This window comes from Zea mays, chromosome 1 (assembly GCF_902167145.1).
Source record: "Zea mays cultivar B73 chromosome 1, Zm-B73-REFERENCE-NAM-5.0, whole genome shotgun sequence".
In the NCBI taxonomy this organism is placed as follows: Eukaryota; Viridiplantae; Streptophyta; class Magnoliopsida; order Poales; family Poaceae; genus Zea; species Zea mays.
The window spans coordinates 229063876-229083793 of record NC_050096.1 but is presented as its reverse complement, the minus strand read 5'-3'; the positions used below and the strand labels follow the sequence as shown (position 1 = coordinate 229083793).

Below are 19918 nucleotides of genomic sequence, written 5' to 3'. Positions count from 1 at the left end.
TGCATCTCCCCCTTGATCATTGTCATCATCTTGAGGTGGCTCATTTGTTTGATCTTCTCCTTCATCAATTTGGGCCTCATCCTTATTTTGAATTGGTGGAGATGCTTGCGTGGAGGAGCATGGTTGATCTTGTGCGTTTGGAGACTCTTCGAATTCCTTAGGACACACATCCCCAATGGACATGTTCCTTAGCGCGATGCACGGAGCCTCTTCATCACCTATCTCATCAAGATCAACTTGCTCTACTTAAGAGCCGTTAGTCTCATCAAACACAACGTCACAAGAAACTTCAACTTGTCCAGAGGATTAGTTAAAGACTCTATATGCCCTTGTGTTTGAATCATATCCTAGTAAAAAGCCTTCTACAGTCTTAGGAGCAAATTTAGATTTTCTACCTCTTTTAACAAGAATAAAGCATTTGCTACCAAAGACTCTAAAATATGAAATATTGGGCTTTTTACCGGTTAGGAGTTCATAAGATGTCTTCTTGAGGATTCAGTGTAGATATAACCGGTTGATGGCGTAGCAAGCGGTGTTGACCGCCTCGGCCCAAAATCGATCCGAAGTCTTGTACTCATCAAGCATGGTTCTTGCCATGTCCAATAGAGTTCTATTCTTCCTCTCCACTACACCATTTTGTTGTGGTGTGTAGGGAGAAGAGAACTCATGCTTGATGCCCTCCTCCTCAAGGAAGCCTTCAATTTGAGAGTTCTTGAACTCCGTCCCGTTGTCGCTTCTAATTTTCTTGATCCTCAAGCCGAACTCATTTTGAGCCCGTCTCAAGAATCCCTTTAAGGTCTCTTGGGTATGAGATTTTTCCTGCAAAAAGAATACCCAAGTGAAGCGAGAATAATCATCCACAATAACTAGACAGTACTTACTCCCGCCAATGCTTATGTAAGCTATCGGGCTGAATAGGTCCATGTGTAGGAGTTCCAGTGGCTTGTCAGTCGTCATGATGTTCTTATGTGGATGGTGGGCACCAATTTGCTTCTGTGCTTGGCATGCGCTACAAATCCTGTCTTTCTCAAAATGAACATTTGTTAATCCTAAAATGTGTTCTCCCTTTAGAAGCTTATGAAGATTCTTCATCCCAACATATGCTAGTCGGCGGTGCCAGAGCCAGCCCATGTTAGTCTTAGCAATTAAGCAAGTGTCGAGTTCAGCTCTATCAAAATCTACCAAGTATAGCTGACCCTCTAACACTCCCTTAAATGCTATTGAATCATCACTTCTTCTAAAGACAGTGACACCTACATCAGTAAATAGACAGTTGTAGCCCATTTTGCATAACTGAGAAACGGAAAGCAAATTGTAATCTAAGGAATCTACAAGAAAAACATTGGAGATAGAATGGTCAGGAGATATAGCAATTTTACCCAATCCTTTGACCAAACCTTGATTTCCATCCCCGAATGTGATAGCTCGTTGGGGATCTTGGTTTTTCTCATAGGAGGAGAACATTTTCTTCTCCCCTGTCATGTGGTTTGTGCACCCGTTGTCGATGATCCAACTTGACCCCCCGGATGCATAAACCTACAAAACATGTTTAGTTCTTGACTTTAGGTACTCAAATGGTTTTGGGTCCTTTGGCATTAGATACAAGAACTTTGGGTACCCAAACATAAGTCTTTGATCCCTTGTGCTTGCCCCCAACATACTTGGCAACTACTTTGCCGGATTTGTTAGTTAAAACATAGGATGCATCAAAAGTTTTAAATGAAATGTTATTATCATTTGATGCACTAGGAGTTTTCCTTTTAGGCAACTTAGCACGGGTTTGTTGCCTAGAACTAGATGTCTCACCCTTATACATAAAAGCATGATTAGGACCAGTGTGAGACTTCCTAGAGTGAATTCTCCTAATTTTGCTCTCAGGATAGCCGGCAGGGTATAAAATGTAACCCTCGTTATCCTGAGGCATGGGAGCTTTGCCCTTAACAAAATTAGACAATTTCTTAGGAGGGGCATTAAGTTTGACATTGTACTCTTTTTGGAAGCCAATGCCATCCTTGATGCCAGGGCGTCTCCCACTATAGAGCATGCTTCTAGCAAATTTAAACTTTTCATTTTCAAGTTCATGCTCGGCAATTTTAGCATCTAGTTTGGCTATATGATCATTTTGTTGTTTAATTAAAGCCATGTGATCATGTATAGCATTAATATCAACATCTCTACATCTAGTGCAAATAGTAGTGTGCTCAACAATAGATGTAGAGGGTTTGCAAGATTTTAATTCTACAACCTTAGCATGTAATATATCATTTCTACTTCTAAGGTCGGAAATAGTAGTATTGCAAACATCAAAATCTTTAGCCTTAGCAAGCAAATTTTCATTTTCATTTCTAAGGCTAGCAAGGGAAATGTTCAATTCTTCAATCTTAGCAAGCAAGTCATCATTATCATTTCTAAGATTGGGAATTGAAACATTACAAGAAATAGAATCAACCTTAGCTAACAAATTAGCATTCTCATTTCTAAGGTTGTCAATGGTCTCATGGCAAGTGCTTAGCTCACTAGATAATTTTTCACATTTTTCAACTTCTAGAGCATAAGCATTTTTAATTTTAACATGCTTTTTGTTTTCCTTGATTAGGAAGTCCTCTTGGGTGTCCAGGAGGTCATCCTTCTCATGGATGGCACTAATCAATTCATTTAACTTCTCCTTTTATTGCATGTTTAAGTTGGCAAAAAGGGTACGCAAATTATCTTCCTCATCACTAGCATTATCATCGCTAGAAGACTCATATCTAGTGGAGGATTTAGATTTAACCTTCTTCTTTTTGTTGTCCTTTGCCATGAAGCACTTGTGGACGACGTTGGGGAAGAGAAGTCCCTTGGTGACGGCGATGTTGGCGGCGTCCTCGTCGTCGGAGGAATCACTAGAGCTTTCGTCGGAGTCCCACTCGCGACAAACATGGGCATCGCCGCCCTTCTTCTTGTAGTACCTCTTCTTCTCCTTTCTTCTCCCCTTCTTGTCGTCGCCCCTGTCACTGTCACTAGAAATAGGACATTTTGCTATAAAGTGACCGGGCTTACTACACTTGTAGCAAACCTTCTTGGAGCGGGGCTTGTAATCTTTCCTCCTCCTTTGCTTAAGGATTTGGCGGAAGCTCTTGATGACGAGCGCCATTTCCTCGTTGTCGAGCTTGGAGGCGTCGATGGGTGTTCTACTTGGTGTAGACTCCTCCTTCTTCTCTTCCGTCGCTTTGAGTGCGACCGGTTGAGCTTCGGACGTAGAAGGACCGCCAAGCTCGTTGATCTTCCGTGAGCCCTTGATCATAAATTCAAGCTCACAGAATTCCCGATCACTTCCTCGGGAGTCATTAGTGTATATCTTGGGTTGCCACGAATTAATTGTACTTGAGTAGGGTTAAGGAAAATAAGTGATCTTAAAATAACCTTAACCACCTCGTGGTCATCCCATTTTTTGCTCCCGAGGTTGTGCACTTGATTCACCAAGGTTTTGAGCCGGTTGTACATGTCTTGTGGCTCCTCCCCTTGGCGAAGACGGAAGCGACCGAGCTCCCCCTCGATCGTTTCCCGCTTGGTGATCTTGGTGAGTTCATCACCCTCGTGCGCGGTCTTGAGCACGTCCCAAACTTCCTTGGTGCTCTTTAATCCTTGCACCTTGTTGTACTCCTCCCTACTTAGAGAGGCGAGGAGTATGGTTGTGGCTTGAGAGTTGAAGTGCTCGATTTGGGCCACCTCGTCCTCATCATAATCCTCATCCCCTATGGATGGTACCTGTGCTCCAAACTCAACAACATTCCATATACTTTTGTGGAGTGAGGTTAGGTGATATTTCATTAAATCACTCCACCTAGCATAATCTTCACCGTCAAAGGTTGGCGGTTTGCCTAATGGAACGAAAAGTAATGGAGTATGTCTAGAAGTACGAGAATAGTGTAAGGGATCTTACTAAACTTCTTGCGCTCATGGCGCTTAGAAGTTACGGAGGGCGCGTCGGAGCCGGAGGTAGATGGCGAGAGGTGTCGGTCTCGTAGTAGACCACCTTCCTCATCTTCTTTTTCTTGTCCCCACTCCGATGCGACTTGTGGGAAGAAGCTTTCTTCTCCTTCCCCTTTCCCTTTTTGCGGGACTCTTCCGATGAAGCCTTCTCGTGGCTTGTAGTGGGCTTTTCGCCGGTCTCCATCTCCTTCTTGGCGTGATCTCCCGACATCACTTCGAGCGGTTAGGCTCTAATGAAGCATCGGGCTTTGATACCAATTGAAAGTCGCCTAGAGGGGGGTGAATAGGGCGAAACTGAAATTTGCAAAGTCAATCACAACTACAAGCCAGGTTAGCGTTAGAAATATAATCAAGTTCGCGAGAGAGGGTGCAAAACAAATCGCAAGCGAATAAGGAGTGTGACACGTGGATTTGTTTTACCGAGGTTCGGTTCTCGCAAACCTACTCCCTGTTGAGGTGGTCACAAAGACCGGGTCTCTTTCAACCCTTTCCCTCTCTCAAACGGTCCCTCAGACCGAGTGAGCTTCTTCTTCTCAATCAAACGGGAACAAAACTTCCCCGCAAGGGCCACCACACAATTGGTGCCTCTTGCCTTGGTTACAATTGAGTTGATCGCAAGAAAGAATCAAAGAAGAAAGCAATCCAAGCGCAAGAGCTCGAAAGAACACAAGCAAATCTCTCTCACTAATCACTAAGGCGTTGTGTGGAATTTGGAGAGGATTTGATCACTTGGGTGTGTCTAGAATTGAATGCTAGAGCTCTTGTAAGTGGTTGAAGTAGGAAAACTTGGATTTCTTGAATGTGGGGTGGTTGGGGGTATTTATAGCCCCAACCACCAAACTAGCCGTTTGGTGGTGCTGTCTGTCGCATGGTGCACTGGACAGTCCGGTGCACACCGGACAGTGTCCGGTGCGCCAGCCACGTCACCAGGCCGTTGGGTTCTGACCGTTGGAGCTTTGACTTTTGGGCCCGCCTGGATGTCTGGTGGCACACCGGACATGCACTGTAGAGTGTCCGGTGCGCCACTTCGCGCGTGCCTGACTTCTGCGCGCTCTGGCGCGCATTTAATGCTTCTGCAGGTGACCGTTGGCGCGAAGTAGTCGTTGCTCCACTGGCTCACCGGACAGTCCGGTGAATTATAGCGGAGCAAATTCCCGAAGCTGGCGAGTTCCTGAGGCGCTCTTCCTTGGAGCACCGGACACTGTCCGGTGTACACGGGACAGTCCGGTGAATTATAGCGGAGTGCCTCTGGATTTTCCCGAAGGTGAAGAGTTCAGTGTGAAGTCCCCTGGTGCACCGGACACTGTCCGGTGGTGCACCAGACACTGTCCGGTGCGCCAGACCAGGGTTGCCTTCGGTTATCCCTTGCTCTCTTTGTTGAACCCAATTCTTGGTCTTTTTATTGGCTAAGTGTGAACCTTTGGCACCTGTATAACTTATGCACTAGAGCAAACTAGTTAGTCCAATTATTTGTGTTGGGCAATTCAACCACCAAAATCAATTAGGAACTTAGGTGTAAGCCTAATTTCCTTTCAATAGGACGCCGCCGCCTAAGCACCCCTACAGCGTAGAGTATCGGCCTACGCCGCAACATACTCCTACGCTCTACTCCGACTAGACGGGGCAATGGCATGGCAAGCCAGGAGATCTACAAGGCAACCAAGTGAAGATATCCGTTCTCCATGGACCGACGCTTCACTTCATGTCTAGCAGTAGATTACTGGGCTCACTTGTCGGGACTCAGTCACCATGTACGTACCTCCCTTGAGCTATAAAAGGGAGGGCACACATGGTAGGACTCAGTTCCAAGGAAGTGAACTCATAATAACACAGAGACTTCCAAGCAATACAACTCATAGTGGATGTAGGGTATTACGCTCCTGCGGCCCGAACCACTCTAAGTCTTGTGTTCTCGTGTTCTTCTAGCTAATCAGGCAATCACTAGGCCCCCTCCTCGTCTTAGGATCAGGGCAGGTGCTCTCCGCCACCCGACCTGAGGATTTTCTCTCTAACATTTGGCGCGCCATGTAGGCGGCGGGGCCCTTGCTTGGCCCCTTGTTGATGACATCCCACTCATTCGTCAACGAGCTCGCCCGAGGTGGATTCGCCGTCATTTGGAAAAAGGTGGAAAAACGACGCCTCAAGATTCTCGTCGTCGTCTCAAGCGATGCCTCAACAGTCGTGCCAACACCATCAGGCATAAGGCGGTTGAAACCTCAAGCACGATGCTTGAGGTTACTGTCGTTGGCCCTACTCCAGGCCCTGTCATGCTTGGGTTCACAGGCGTCGACCCCAGTAGAGCATGGTGGTATTCGGGGTGGTCACTGCCATCCGGCAGCCAGGCACGGGCGAGGCCGCCATTGGCGATCGACCGCTATGCTCCATAGTAGATGGAGTCACCTCCCCCGCCCCAGGGGTGATAGCTTCTTCTACCTACCAATGGGTTCCAGGAAGCCATAATAACAAAGGCTATGCATTTGTTAACATGGCCTCCCTAGAATCCATTGGTAGGTCTTCATGGGTCGGGAGAAAGGCTAGCGACGTCCGGTGCGCTAGCCCATGTCCTAGTCCCACGGTGCTTGTGGTGACCATCGTTGGACACCACACAAGCACATGGCGTGCTTAGTCTCCACCATCGCCTACGCCCGGAGGGGGTTCAGTCCCAACTCCCTTGGCATGCTGGTGGAGATCAGCAAGCAAGCTAGTAATGGGCAGCGCCTTAGACAATCTCATCATGCATGAGGTGGCTAGCCGGCCGTGGAGGGCCCATCGGAGCTCCCCACGTGCCTGGTGGCTGCAAGACCCAACCCGTCGACCACAAGCTCCATGGCATTCAGAGTAGCAGCCAACAGCCTCCGCCGGACGCTGCTTACCTTTCGAGCCAGACGCGCAACAGAGCTCAGGAAATTTAGGTTAGCCCCGAATCCTTACACCTGAAAGGTAGCATGAGAGCAAACTCTTCCTTTGTAATAGGATTACATTTATCTATTATCTAGTCTAGTAAGGTCCGCCCTCGTAAGCTCAACCTCTAGCCATCTGTGGCCCAGCCCGTTGAGAGGCACCCTTATAAACCCAGTCTTGGGTGTCATATGTATCCGATTACGAAGGAAGAGTTAGTTCTCATCCATCTGTTTCTTTTCCTTTTTACGCATGTTGTTTCCCTCTACCCCTTTTGTGGCTCTAAACTTCTATTGTAATTATGAAACTCGAATAATAGTGCCTAGTTTTGCACCTGGTTTAGAACATCACTTAATAATGAATAAGGATCCAATCGCTAAGAGCTTGGTCTATGGGGAAGGACCACGTTCTCAGGGGTGGTTCGAAACCGTGTAGCCGCTTAGCCTGGTCCTGTACCCTAAGCCTTCATGCTTCACCACCCTAGGATAACTAACCTAGTACCTCAGACTGAGTGCTTACCGGTCCGAACCTCGTTCAGACTCAAGGGATGATCTCGAGCTAGGATCGGCAAGAATAAGCACTATTATTCGAAGGATTGAATATGGCAGGGTAAGGACCCCAAGGGCGATCTACTAAGCACTGATCCTTGGCCACAACAGGGATCGACCCCTGGTTTGATTAAAGCCTCAAGCTTTCGAGGTTACCAAAATCCCAGGGGGCCAGCTGAGGGAAAGAACTTGTCTTTACAACAAGAAGCGAGGCTCGGGCGCCACTCACCTAAACACGTGTGCAGGATCCGGTTTCTATTGCCTTCATGGAACCTAGATTATGTTTCCACCTTGTCACTCGATTTCAGTACCTCCCCTTGTAATGGATAAGGATCAGGTCATAAGGGGTTAGGTCTAGGAAAGAACTACGTTCTCGGGGGTGGTCCGGAGTAGTGTAGCCACTTAGCCTGGACCTATACCCTAAGCCTACATGCTTCGCCACCCTAGAACAATTGTTCTAGTACCTAGGACTTGGCCCCGTAGAGGCCTAAACCTTATCCTAACTAAGGGAAAGGTTCCTGAAATCCTGGGCAAGGTCTGGAAACAGAATCCAGAGGATTGAAGGCAATCAGGATGATGACCCTGCAGGTACGCCGTTAAACACCATAATAGGGCCATGTGTAGGGATGCCTCTTCAATTTAGGTCACCACACGTGGGGGGCCATAGGCACGACGACTTAGAAGCATGGCGTAGTTATGGCCCCACCTCTGAGTTCGCCACCTCACCTGAAGTGGGCCTGGGGGCCACTGTCGGTACCTCAAGATTGGGGTAACCACTATTGTTGGATCAAGGCGGACCCTCAGGGGCTACCCTTAATCACCATGCTAATGGTCGTATGTCCTATCCCAGTGGTAGGCTATTTTACACTCGGCAAAGCCTTTGCCGAGTGTAACACTCGGCAAAGAACACTCGACAAATATTTTATCGGCAAAGGGTTCTTTACCGAGTGTCGAAAAGCACTCAGCAAAGAAAAACACTCGGCAAATTAAGAATGGAAAAAATTAAAAAATAGCAAAACATTTTTTTAAATTATAGGAACAACTCTCCAACCTTACCTATTACCTTACCCATTGCTCTATCATTTTTCACTATTATTTTGAATCAAATTTATATGTTTTGTAAATGGTGAGATTCAAACTAGAAACCTCTCTCTCGTGCATACCCTCCTATACCACTACACTACTACACCAATTATGTCTATATTATGTTTTCATTCCCCATGTACTATAACAAACCGAGAGTAATTTGATTATTTAAGGCACTAAATGAGTTCATTTGAAAATGTGACCAACTATAAAGTTGCATAACTTTTTGAGATCTACAAGTTCTATTTTAATAGTTTCTACATCCGAGATCGTTTACAAAATTTGAATTTTAAATTTGAAAACTTCACACGAATTTTTCAATGATAAGATGATTTCAAACCAAAAAAATTGTCAATAACAAAGTTTCATTACATTTCAAGACCTACAACTTTTATTTTGGTGGTTTTTCCATCCGAGATAGTTTGAAAAATTCAAATATCAAAATTCAAACATAGTTTTGCATAACAAGATGATTTCAAACCAAAACATTGTCAACTACAAAGTTTCATAACTCTTCAATACCTACAACATTCATGTTGGTGGTTTTTTCTTTCGAAGTTGTTTTCATAACAAGTTTATTTTGGTTGTTTGGTCATTTGTTTATCTCACATGATGGTTCTAACAATATGCACAAATTCTATACATCTCTCTCATAGTTTCATAAACTACGAGAGAGATATAGGTTTTATGAACAAATTTATTTTTATTTTGTCATATGAAGAAATGTTCAATATATAAATTGTACATCATGATGAGTTATACAAATTTGTAGTTGAAAACTTTTTCATTTGAATTAATTTACTACTTTAAAATGTGATTTTTAAATTGTCTTTGCCTAGTGTTGGAAAAAAACACTCGGCAAAGAGCTCTTTGCCGAGTGTTGTCCCTTTGCCGAGTGTCAAAAAAAGACACTCGGCAAAGAAACTCTTTGCCGAGTGTCAAAAATAAAACACTCGGCAAAGAGCTTATTCGTCGAGTGTTTTCTTTTACCGAGGGTTTTTTGCGTGGCACTCGGCAAAGAGTTTGCCGAGTGCCCGAAAAAACACTCGGCAAAGAATATGGCACTCGACAAAGAGCCAAATTCCGGTAGTGAGGTGCGGATGAAGACCGACACCTGTAATCAGCGCTTGGTAACCCCAGTGGGGGAGGGAGGGTCTGGGTTCGCCGTGTGTCTTGAAGAAAGGGTGTAGGTGGCAATCATCATAAATCTCTCTTTATTCTTTTTCTTCCATGTCACCATAAATCTGGTATGGCATGTCTTACGGACCACCTACATCACCTTAGAGCAAGTATAATAAGAGGCTATAAGCTGACTAAATGCGGAGGTGGAGAGAGAAAAGAAGCATATTGTAACATACAACCAGCTTATACACAAGAACGAAGAAATTTTGTGAAAGATACAAATGGATGATGTGTTAAAAGTGAAAAACTAACTACTATATATATAGATGGACTAAGAGGTAAGATATAAGGGTCTTTACAGAGTCAATCAGCTATATTACTCCCTCTGTTCTAAAATATTAGTCGTTTTAGCATTTGATTTTTATGTCTATATTCATATATATATATATATATATATATATATATATATATATATATATATATATATATATATATATATATATAACCAATGCATTAATTATTATATGAATCAATTTAAAAGTAAAATGAATTTTATTTTAGGAGGGAGGCAGTATTAAACTTCTGTTATAATGCTTGCTCTAAAGTAAAATAAAGCCGTGTAGGTGGCGGCGGCGGCGCGCGTTCGTGTAGCAGGCTCGTCGACGTCGAGGCTTTTTGCCCCGCCCGCGACCGCGAGTCCGCGACCGCGAGTAGCAGCGCCTCGTGAAACGTGGAGTCACCGCACATGCATGCTGCCGCGCAGTAAATTCGTACGCCGTGCTTTCTCACCCTAGCCTAGCCTAGCTTTTCACCGCCTGCAGTCCTGTTTACGCATCTTTTACTGCTGCGCCACCTTCTCTTCCCTGCGCGTACGCCGCCGTCGTTTCGTACGCATACCTGCTGCACTGCACTGCACTGCAACTGGGCTGGTGGATGAGATGCAAGAAGAGAATCTTCGGCGCCGGCTCTGCCGACCCTCCCTGCATGTGCACGAGAGTTTTGCCGTTGCCATATGCACAGCTCTCCCCGCTCTGTGTCACAGAAGGGAAGAGAGATCGAGTAGAAAAGGGGGAAAAAATTTACTGGGCTCGGAATGTCCCTCGCCCATCAGTTCTTGCGCGCATTGAGGTTTGTGTTTGTGTACAAGTGTGCATATATATACATGCCTTCACCTCTTCCGGATCTGGGCTACTACACACCTCTTCTATAATCATTAGAAAAGCTGCCGGTTCTGGAGTGAGTGGCACACGCTTGTTGTTGCGTGGAGTGCGTGCTGCTGCTGCTGCTGGACTAGTAGTACTCTCGCCCAGTCAAAAAAAAACTAAGTTATGTGTCAGTTATAATTATGTATCAGTTAAAACGAACATTTTACTAATTTTATTCACGCGCGGACTTGTTCTAGCACTGTAGCTAGCTGCTGGCCCTAGTATAGTCACTGCTGGATTGGAGACGTTTACTGTGACTAGAGCTAGCTAGCTAGCTAGCCAGGAGAGAAAAGTCAATTAGAGGTGGTAAAAAAATAAAACGGGGCCGGGGGAGCAAAATAGGGAAGGAGGAGGCATGGTGCATGCAACGTGTGGGCTCGGGTCCTCTCGACATGTCTGATCCCTACCATGGACCATTGCTCCCCTCTCCTCCTCTCTTCTTTTTACTACGTAGTACTGCCCTCTATTACTTACGACCCTGTACCTTTTCTCCCCTCCCCATGTGCGTCGTTCAGACTGCGCGGCTACAAGAAAGTAGAGCCTTGCCCCTCCTGCCTAGCTTCTCATGCTAATTGCCCAAGCACGGAAAGAGACTGAGAGAGAGAGACTGAGAGAGAGAGAGAGAGAGAGAGAGAAACACAACACCCCCTCCTGATTCCAGCAGAATCCATGAGAGGGAGAGCGAGCGCGACATATATAGGACACAGAGCGTGTGTGTTAGAGAGAGAGAGAGAGAGATATAGAGAGATGCTGCTGAAGGGTGTGGGCTGTGATGAGCTGCGCTTCACGTAGATAGATGCAAGATGCACTGTAGTACGTAGTGACCAGCGCAGCGAGTACTTCTAGTAGACCAGTACTGCATGCATGTCTACATGGTGGGCAGACATCTCGCTCAGTATTAGTGCTTCGTACGTGGCTACGTGTAGCATAATGCTTTCTCGCGGGAGAAGCGCGCGGTTACACTCCACACTTCCGCAGCAACACGAAGCTAGCTGATGAGTGATGTGACGATGCAGCAGCACCAGCGCGCGACGGCATCCGTCTGTCCGTGGGGGCTGGGGCCTGGGAACGTGCATGGCCACACTGGTGGCCACCACCAGCAGGGGCACCAGTCCGTCACCACCACTACTGCAACTGCGACGACGACGCGCGCGGCCGGGCTGCTGCCGCCTCCACGTTCCCCCGCGCATAATTTAACAGGGGGCCGGCGTCGATCCCACAGCGGGTGCCCGGCCCTTTTCTTTTTAACTTTTTATGGCAGACACGCCACCCCACGCGGCTGCAACCGTTTCTATACGGATCCCCAAGCCATGCCCCTGACTGACCCCCAAACCAATTTTTGTAAGCTTGCCAAATGGATCATACGCTCGCTACAAGCCCAGGCGCCTGGCGCCGACTCCGAGGCATCTCGAGGTAACAAGGAATATTTATTACTAGTCCGTTCACTCATACGTACAGCAGCAGCAGCAGGAGGGGGTACGAAACGTGCTATTGCTAGTAGTACTCCTACTAGCCGGTGTACGTGGGAGCAAATCGATCAAATTAAACAATATAATTTCAAGTCATATCCTACATTGAGCTAGGCTTCTTCCAAGTAGGGCTAGTTTGAAAACTCAAATCCCCTTCGGGATTGAAGGGTACTGGAGAGAAAATTAGTTCATTTCCACTTCAATCCCCTTCAACCCCGAAGGAGATTTGAGGTTTCCAAAGTATCCCGTAGAGAGGGAGAGGTTAGGAGATTTTTTTCAACAAGCCTATCTATTTTTCAGAAATCCTACATTGAGGTAGTCTTCCAAGTTGGCCGCCTTAGCTACATTGAGGAGCAGAGAAGAATGGAGCGACTTCATTCCTATTTTTTTTGGATATTTGGTTTCCAACGGAAGAGAAGCGGAACAACTCCTATAGTCTATATATGGCAAATGTTTGGGACAACCCTGCTCCACCAGAACGAACAGACACCAATTGGGCTAGCATGGACAACGAGCTTATATACTCCTCTAGCTCTAGTTTCCACATTATGAACCCCAAATATATGGAGATCTTGTTGTTTGGGCAAACCATCCTAGCTGTCATTGCCAACTATATATAACAAGGATCAAACCTGAGCATACATGCTGTATAAACACCTCCCACACACAATGAAGCATATGTATGATTTATGGGAAATTGTACATAATGCGCATCACATCTGTAGGAGAGTAATATTCTTGCAATAAAAGGAAAGTTCTACTTGCATTTTTAAATCAATCTCACCTTTTGTTTCATTAACGAAAATTGAGAAACCATGCTAATATGCATTTTTTGAAGAAACAAAATTATGACTACTCCATGCCATGATAATTGCAAAATTACCGTGGCATGGCACACTACTAGATAGATTGTATGGCTCTGTTGGTGACTAGTCTGATAGCGGGTTTCATTTTGAGAACCCTGAATTTTTCAATTTATTGTGAATCTTCTATTTGTATCCTGCTTGATATCTTGACACATAAGCTGTTAAGCTCTAAGAAGCAATGCCCCCAATTTCTAATTTGATCCATTTTTTAGAAAAAGTGTCTTCATCATCACATATCATTTTGGGACCATGCGATGGAATGCAATAAATTTGCTAGAAATGACAAAAATCCTACAAGTATGAGGAAATACCCACAATTTAGACGGGACACATCCTTTATTTTGACAAAGAAATTGTGTAAATATGCTAGTTATACTTGCTAGATAATATGGAGAGTTCATCTCCTAGAATCAGCTGTAAAGTTTTGGTATGTTTTTCCATTTGGATTAAAATGCGTGACTTCACCTCCCTCATGGTATAATAATCTTGGCATGCATGTGAACGCAATCTCTCAGAGTATCTCCAACAAGGTGCCACAAAAATTAAAATACTACATAATTTAAAGTGTTTAAGGCATAAAAAACAAATTGAGCTCCAATAATCAAGCCCTGTATCATGTATTTTAGGAAGTAAAATGCATTATTAGGAAAGAAAATGTTGAAAATTATATAGAAACAAGAATAGGGCACTAATATGAGGTGAAGTATATTTGGGTCACTTTATGGTGTGTCCTATATCTTTTCTGATAAAAATTTGTAAAATGGAGAAGTGTTGGAACTATTTTTTATGAGTTGAGCCCTATATTTTAAGACTGTTGGAGATGCTCTCAAAGGTATTCCAATCTTGCCATGTTAGTATTATTATATTCAATATGAGATCCCTTACTAGATTTAAATCCAAAAAGTGCAATAAATGACAGATTAACTGCTACTATTAGAGTATAATCAGAACTGAATGTGTGCAAGTTTATCATCAAACGCAATGGACTTCATGTATTTTAATGAAAGGCACGCAGTTGACATATAAAATCCCACTTGAAAGCAATTGCAATACTATATATAATTAACAGCAAGAATTTTAACATATAACATTTCTCAAGTATACACTGTAAATTTCGGTAACAGCAGTTTGAGAAAGAAAGAAAGAAAGAAAAAACTTAGGTAATACTTAATGGACAGTTTACTTGTTGCAGAACATAAAAGAAATGGTGAAAAATGAAAAAGAGGGGAAAACAAGGATAAATATAAAAAAAATCCCGCATGCATCAAACTGACTGTTCTGCATGGCACATGACGAGCAAGCTCTTCTTTTCCATTTTTTTCCGCAGCTCCCTTGCAACAAACTAGCCCACTGTAGAGTAGTAGCCGCATGCACAAAATTTACCGCAGTAACAGTGCAAACACCCACTGCGTCATCTGCCTTTCTTGTCACCTTGTCTCCTTAACCGCGCGATCGATCTCTCATTACCCTTTCACGTGCTGTTTTCACCGCATCAACTCAACCTCTCCGTGAACACCCCAAAGCTTGAGGGTTCTTATTAATTACCAGAACAAATCAATAAATAACCGCATCACCGCCAATATTTTTTTACTGTAACATCTAAAGAGGCGACCACTATAATTAACACAGCAACGAATCAAAAAAAGGGGGGGGGGGGGCATGCAGCAGCGACGACGACACGACATGGATCGAGGTGTTGCTAGGTGCATATATGAGGAATGGAGAATTGCCGGAGCATGGAGATGCTGAGAGAGATAGTTCTTGTGATTTTTGGTTTAGAGGTGTAGAGAACTAGAGATTTGGACGAGCATGCATGGAGGCGACAGGTGGGTAGACACAAATGTCACATGCGAGCGAGAGAAAGAAAAGAAGCCATGGAGAAGTGGAGGAGGATGAGAGTCACCGGGGGATAATGCCTGGGTGCGCGCGGACGGATCGATCACTGGACCATGCCCAGGAAAGACGATCCGGCTGTTGTTGTCGGGGCCGCAGCCGTGCTGGGAGCGGCGGCGGTGCCGGGCGGGTTTCCACCGCCGGCGCCGGCGTTCGGCCTGACGGCATTCGGATGCTGCTGGTGATGGTGCGGTTGCTGGCGCTGGAACTGGATCTCGTACTGCATTTTGTTGCCGTCGACATCTTCGTCGTCGTCGTCCTCGTCATAGTCCTCCTCGTCGTCGTCCATGTTGTCGCTGTCCGCGCCGTCGATTCTGTTGTAGCCACTGACCACCGCCTGCGTCTGCTGCTGCTGCTGCGGCGCCTGCCTCTGCTCCATCATCTCCTTCATAATGTCCTCTGGCTTTAAATGTGCAGCGTTATGCAATCAGCATTGGATCACCAAAACGAATAGCAGGTACCACATGTACGGTGCAGTTTAGCTATGGCCACACCGAGGGCGCACATGCATGCGCCTATGAGGCTGACTGGCTTACCTTCTTCGCCGCCGAGGCCGCGCCGCCGCCTTCGCCGACGAACCTGCTGGCTCCAACGCTGCCGTTGCTCGCCTGCGTTTGCATGCCTCTGGAGCCGTGCTCTGATGCGCCGCCGCCGTTCCCGTTCCCGGTGCCTCCGTTCTTGGCAGCGTAGTGGTGGGACTGAGAAGGCTGTGTCGGCGGCGGCGTCTGTGAGATGGGCGCCGCGGCCGTGACGACCGTGACCGTCTCCTGCGGTGCCGGCAATGCGTTGGCGTGCACCGGGGCTCCGACGCCGGAGGAGGAGCTCAGCGCTGCCTTGTTGCGGTAGAGCGCGTCGAGCTGGTGGAAGTAGGGGCACGTTTTGGAGTCCTCGGGGCGCTTCTTGTTGCTCTCCTTCACCTTCTTGAAGTACTTGTTGATGTTCTCCCACTTTTCCTTGCACCGCTTCGCGTTCCGGTTGTAACCCATCCGCCTCATGCCGGCGGAGATCTCCTCCCAGAGGGGCCCCTTGGGCCCAACCTCCTGGTACCGGGTGTCAAGGTTGCTCCGCAGCTGTATCAGCGCGTGAACCTCCGCCTTGGGCCACCGGGAGGACGCCGCGCCGCCACTGGACCCCTCGTGCACCGGGATGTCGGCGTGCGGCGTCGTCTCGGCCGGCACCATGACAATGTCCATGCTTTGCTGTTGCGGCATTGGCGGCTTCTGCTGTGGCGGCGAGGGCTGCTGCTGTTGCAGCGGGGGCGGAGTCTGCGAGGCTGGTGGTTGCGGTGGCGGCGGGGCTGGCGAGGCGGAGGCAATGGGTGTGGGGTGCGGCTGAGGCGGCGGCGGCTTCGGATGCGGCGGCGGTGGCATGGCGTTTATGGTGGGCGCGGCGATGGACGGCATCGGGATGGTCTGTCCGGTGATCTTCTGTATGAAGGAGAGGACGGCAGCGTCGCGTGAGGCGGCCATGGCGCGCTCCTGCGCCAGGATCTCCTGCTCGCGCGCGAGGCGGGTCATCTCCTGCCGCCGCCACGCCTCCTCGCGGATCATGCGGTCCTGCTCACGCTTCTCGATGGCCTCCAAGAACCTCTGTTGCATCGCCTCCTGCCGCTCCATCACCTGCTTCATCAGGCCTTCGAAGAACCTCATCATCTTCCCGCTGCCTCCGCCGGCGACCGAGGCGCCGCCCTCTGACACCCTCTTCCTCTTCCCGCGCTCGTCCCCGCCGCCACCCACCAGCTCCTCTGTGCCCTCGTCGTCGGAGTCGTCCTCGTCCGTGTAGTCCTCCGTGTTGGACGTCGAGAAGCTCGGGTAGCCCACGGTCGTCATCGGCATCCCCACGCCGCCCGACACCGCAGGCGGTGGCTCGGCAGGCAAGCGCACGGCTAACGGCCCCGCTGCCCCGGACACCCCGCCAGAGATCGCAGGGGGCACCTGCGACGCCGCCACCGACGCGGGAGCCGCCCCGGTGCCGTGCAGGGCCTCCAGCTGCGTGAAGAATCGATACGTCTTGCCGTCGTTCCGGCCGGCTCGGCTCTCCTTGGTGCGCTTGTAGTACTTGTGCACGTTCTCGAACTTCTCCTTACACTTCTTGGCGCTGCGGTTGTACCCCTTCTCAGCCAGCTTCCTGCCAACCACCGCATCGATCAACATTTTAGCAACAAAAACAAGAAGCTTAATTGCCTTATCAATGGCGTCCCGCCGCCACCAACCACCACAAATTTCAACCATACACGCAACAACTGTAGCCCTCACATGAAAGTTGCATGCATGTAGTAGAATTTTACTCGATTTGGGTACCCATGGAAAAAGATAAAGAAAGGCATATGCACACATACACCCATGCATGCAGCACTAGCAGTGGTAAATCCCAAGAAGAATGCATAGCACATAGGAGGAAGAAACTGCGAATAAAAATTCCCATTTTTTTGCGAGAAATTCAGAGGCCAAATAGATAAAGTTTGGGATCGATGCCTTTGGATCTGAACAATATTGCTGCTCGTGTCTAGTGCTGCCTATCGGAGAGACGAAGAGATTGGTAAAACACCAGAGCGGATTTCTTTTTCTGGAAAAGTGGGGAAGGAGAGCGATATCGAGCTATTTTAAAATGGAAAAAGCCACTGTTCTCGTGAAGGATGGGTAAGGAAAAAAGCACAAAAGAAGTGTTCTTTAGCCGGGTAAGTAGTAGTTAATTAACTGGGCCTGCTAACCAAATCGGCGCCAGGGGCCGGTCCCGGAAGGCCGACGAGATTTCATGCAGCATCCCGCCGACGAGAATTCCGTTGCGGAGGCGCGCCGGGACGACGTACGGCGTGGCGAGCGATTCAGCTAGCTAGTTACGTACCTGGAGACCTGCTCCCAGAGGGGACCCTTGAGGGTGGCGTCCCGGAAGGCGGCGTCCATGTCGGACCGGATCTTGAGCAGCTCCAGCGTCTCCTGCCGCGGCCACCGGTTGCCCGCCGAGCCGCCGCTGGCGCCCTCCTCGCCAGCTGCTGCGGCGGCCAGGCCCTCGGCGTCGAAGCCCACGGCGCCGGCGCCGGACGCGCCGAGCTCGTCGTACTGCTTCGCCGGCGTCGATGCCGGCGGCCGGCTGCTGATGGGCGACGGCGCCTCCGCCAGCGAGATCCGCTGCCCGGCGCCGCCGGCCGGCGAGAATGGCGGCGGCATCTCCACCTGCTGTGCGCCGAACTGCTGCGCTGGGCCTCCACCGCTTGCCCCGCCGCCTCCTCCCCCGTGCTGCTGCTGTTGCATGCTAACAGCACCTGCTCCCGCACACGCGCACTTGTGCACGTCGCCCGGTGTTACCACGGGGGAATGGAGGTCGTGAGACGATCAGTACATGAGGGGTAGGTGAAAAAGGTGGGAGGCAAGGACAACTGGGAAGAGGAGAGACGGACCTCAGAGGGATAAGAGTATGGAGAAGGGAAGGAGGCCAGAGAGGGGGGGGGGGGGGGGGGGGGGGGAAGGGAAAGAGATGCAGAAGAAGGAAGTAGCCAGAGAAGAAGAAGGGGGAGGAAGCACTAATAGTACTACAGGAACGCTGGCAAAAATAAAATGTACTCCTTCAAGAGGAGGAAGATGAGAGGAAAAATAATTAAGATACCATCAATAAGTAGCCTCCAATAAATAATAGGGAGGATGGGAGAGAGAAAGATGAGGAGAATATGATATCTGTGATGAGGGTAAGGAAGACGATGGGGGTATGTAGGGTGAAGGAGAGAGAAGATGAAAGTTGAGAAATGTTGAGTACTGCTGCAGGAGAGAGATAGAAAGATGGAGAGGTGTGCAGAAGATGATGAGAGGGATGATGTGGGAGATAAAACAAACAAGATGCTGCGCTGTCAGGGGGGCTTTACCTCCCTGCCTAATACAACTTATTAGTAAAAAACCAAAAGGACAGAGGAGAGAGGGAGAGGAGTGTGGGGCAAAAAATGGTAGAGAGAGAAGCATGTGAGGCAGGAGAGACAGGGAGGGAGTGCTGGAAACTGTGGGATGAGTGAGAAAGGGGTGAGAGAGATGGGGGAGGCTTGTAATAAAAGGGAGAGGGGCACAAATACCCTCTCTACAGAACTCCCCTACCTCAATCCCCATGAAGGAATATGTTGGATTCTGTGATCATCTTAGTTATTTTGCTACATACTAATACGCGGTAGTCATTTGTTATGCATAAGATTATTACTGGGCTTGAAATACAGTAATTTTTGGATGTTATCTTGTGCCCATGGTAACTATACGTATAATAACATCCGGTAAATATACAATAAAAGTTATGCATATTTACAAAGAATATAATACTAACTAGCTGCTCTATGTGGTGGCAACTAACCTAAGGTGCAACGACTATTACGCCCCGTTTGGATCACTGGAATTGAATTCCATTCTAATAATAGTAATTTATGCATATATCAATTAAGCTAATTCATTTTTATACAAAATATATTTGTATACTATTATTAGCAAGATGTCCTAGATATTTATGTGCTACATTTTTATTATAGAGGAGTAGAACGAAGAGTGTCATGTAAGTTACAGATTAGAAACAAATTCTAATCATGCATAAAATCATTTCCTATCCTCCACCCTATGAATTTTAGATAGGCTTATATCTGAACTTTGGAAAGTGGTGGAATGCCAAATTCGAAACTAAATAAGTTACTTTATTGAGTGAATTCCAATTCCTTTAAAATGAAGGGATCCAAACGCCCCGTTAGAGCAATCAGGGGGGCATCAAAACAAATTACCTTGACCCAAGGTTCATTTTGTAGACGAAAATCCACAGATGAGATAAAATAGCAAATAAACTTTAACAATTATACATACAAAACAAAACTAGTTAGAGTAGAAAGAAAACAAAACAGA

The 19918-nt window shown here is 47.4% G+C and overlaps 1 protein-coding gene across 2 annotated transcripts; it reads right to left on the bottom strand.

The window, feature by feature from the left end:
* Nucleotides 1-14200: 14200 nt before the first annotated feature.
* On the bottom strand, nt 14201-18970 carry LOC109943509 (trihelix transcription factor GTL1). Of its 2 annotated transcripts, none has more exons than XM_020546729.3 (3): nt 17904-18970; nt 15596-17186; nt 14201-15458 (listed from the first exon to the last, which is right to left on the bottom strand). In XM_020546729.3, exons 1-3 carry the CDS (start codon nt 18308-18310, stop codon nt 15447-15449), a joined length of 2010 nt encoding a protein of 669 aa, XP_020402318.1. In that variant the 5' UTR covers nt 18311-18970; the 3' UTR covers nt 14201-15446. The 2 variants fall into 2 exon arrangements, with proteins under 2 accessions (XP_020402318.1, XP_020402317.1); XM_020546728.3 differs by having other exon boundaries at nt 14201-15462; nt 17904-18950.
* Nucleotides 18971-19918: the final 948 nt, after the last annotated feature.

Coding starts and splice junctions, on each gene's coding strand:
- LOC109943509 (XM_020546728.3), bottom strand. CDS start 18,310: ATGCAACAGCAGCAGCACGGGGGAGGAGGCGGCGGGGCAAGCGGTGGA. Junction 17,187..17,903: donor CTCTGGGAGCAGGTCTCCAG/GTACGTAACTAG, acceptor GGTGGTTGGCAG/GAAGCTGGCTGAGAAGGGGT. Junction 15,463..15,595: donor CGGCCTCGGCGGCGAAGAAG/GTAAGCCAGTCA, acceptor GCACATTTAAAG/CCAGAGGACATTATGAAGGA.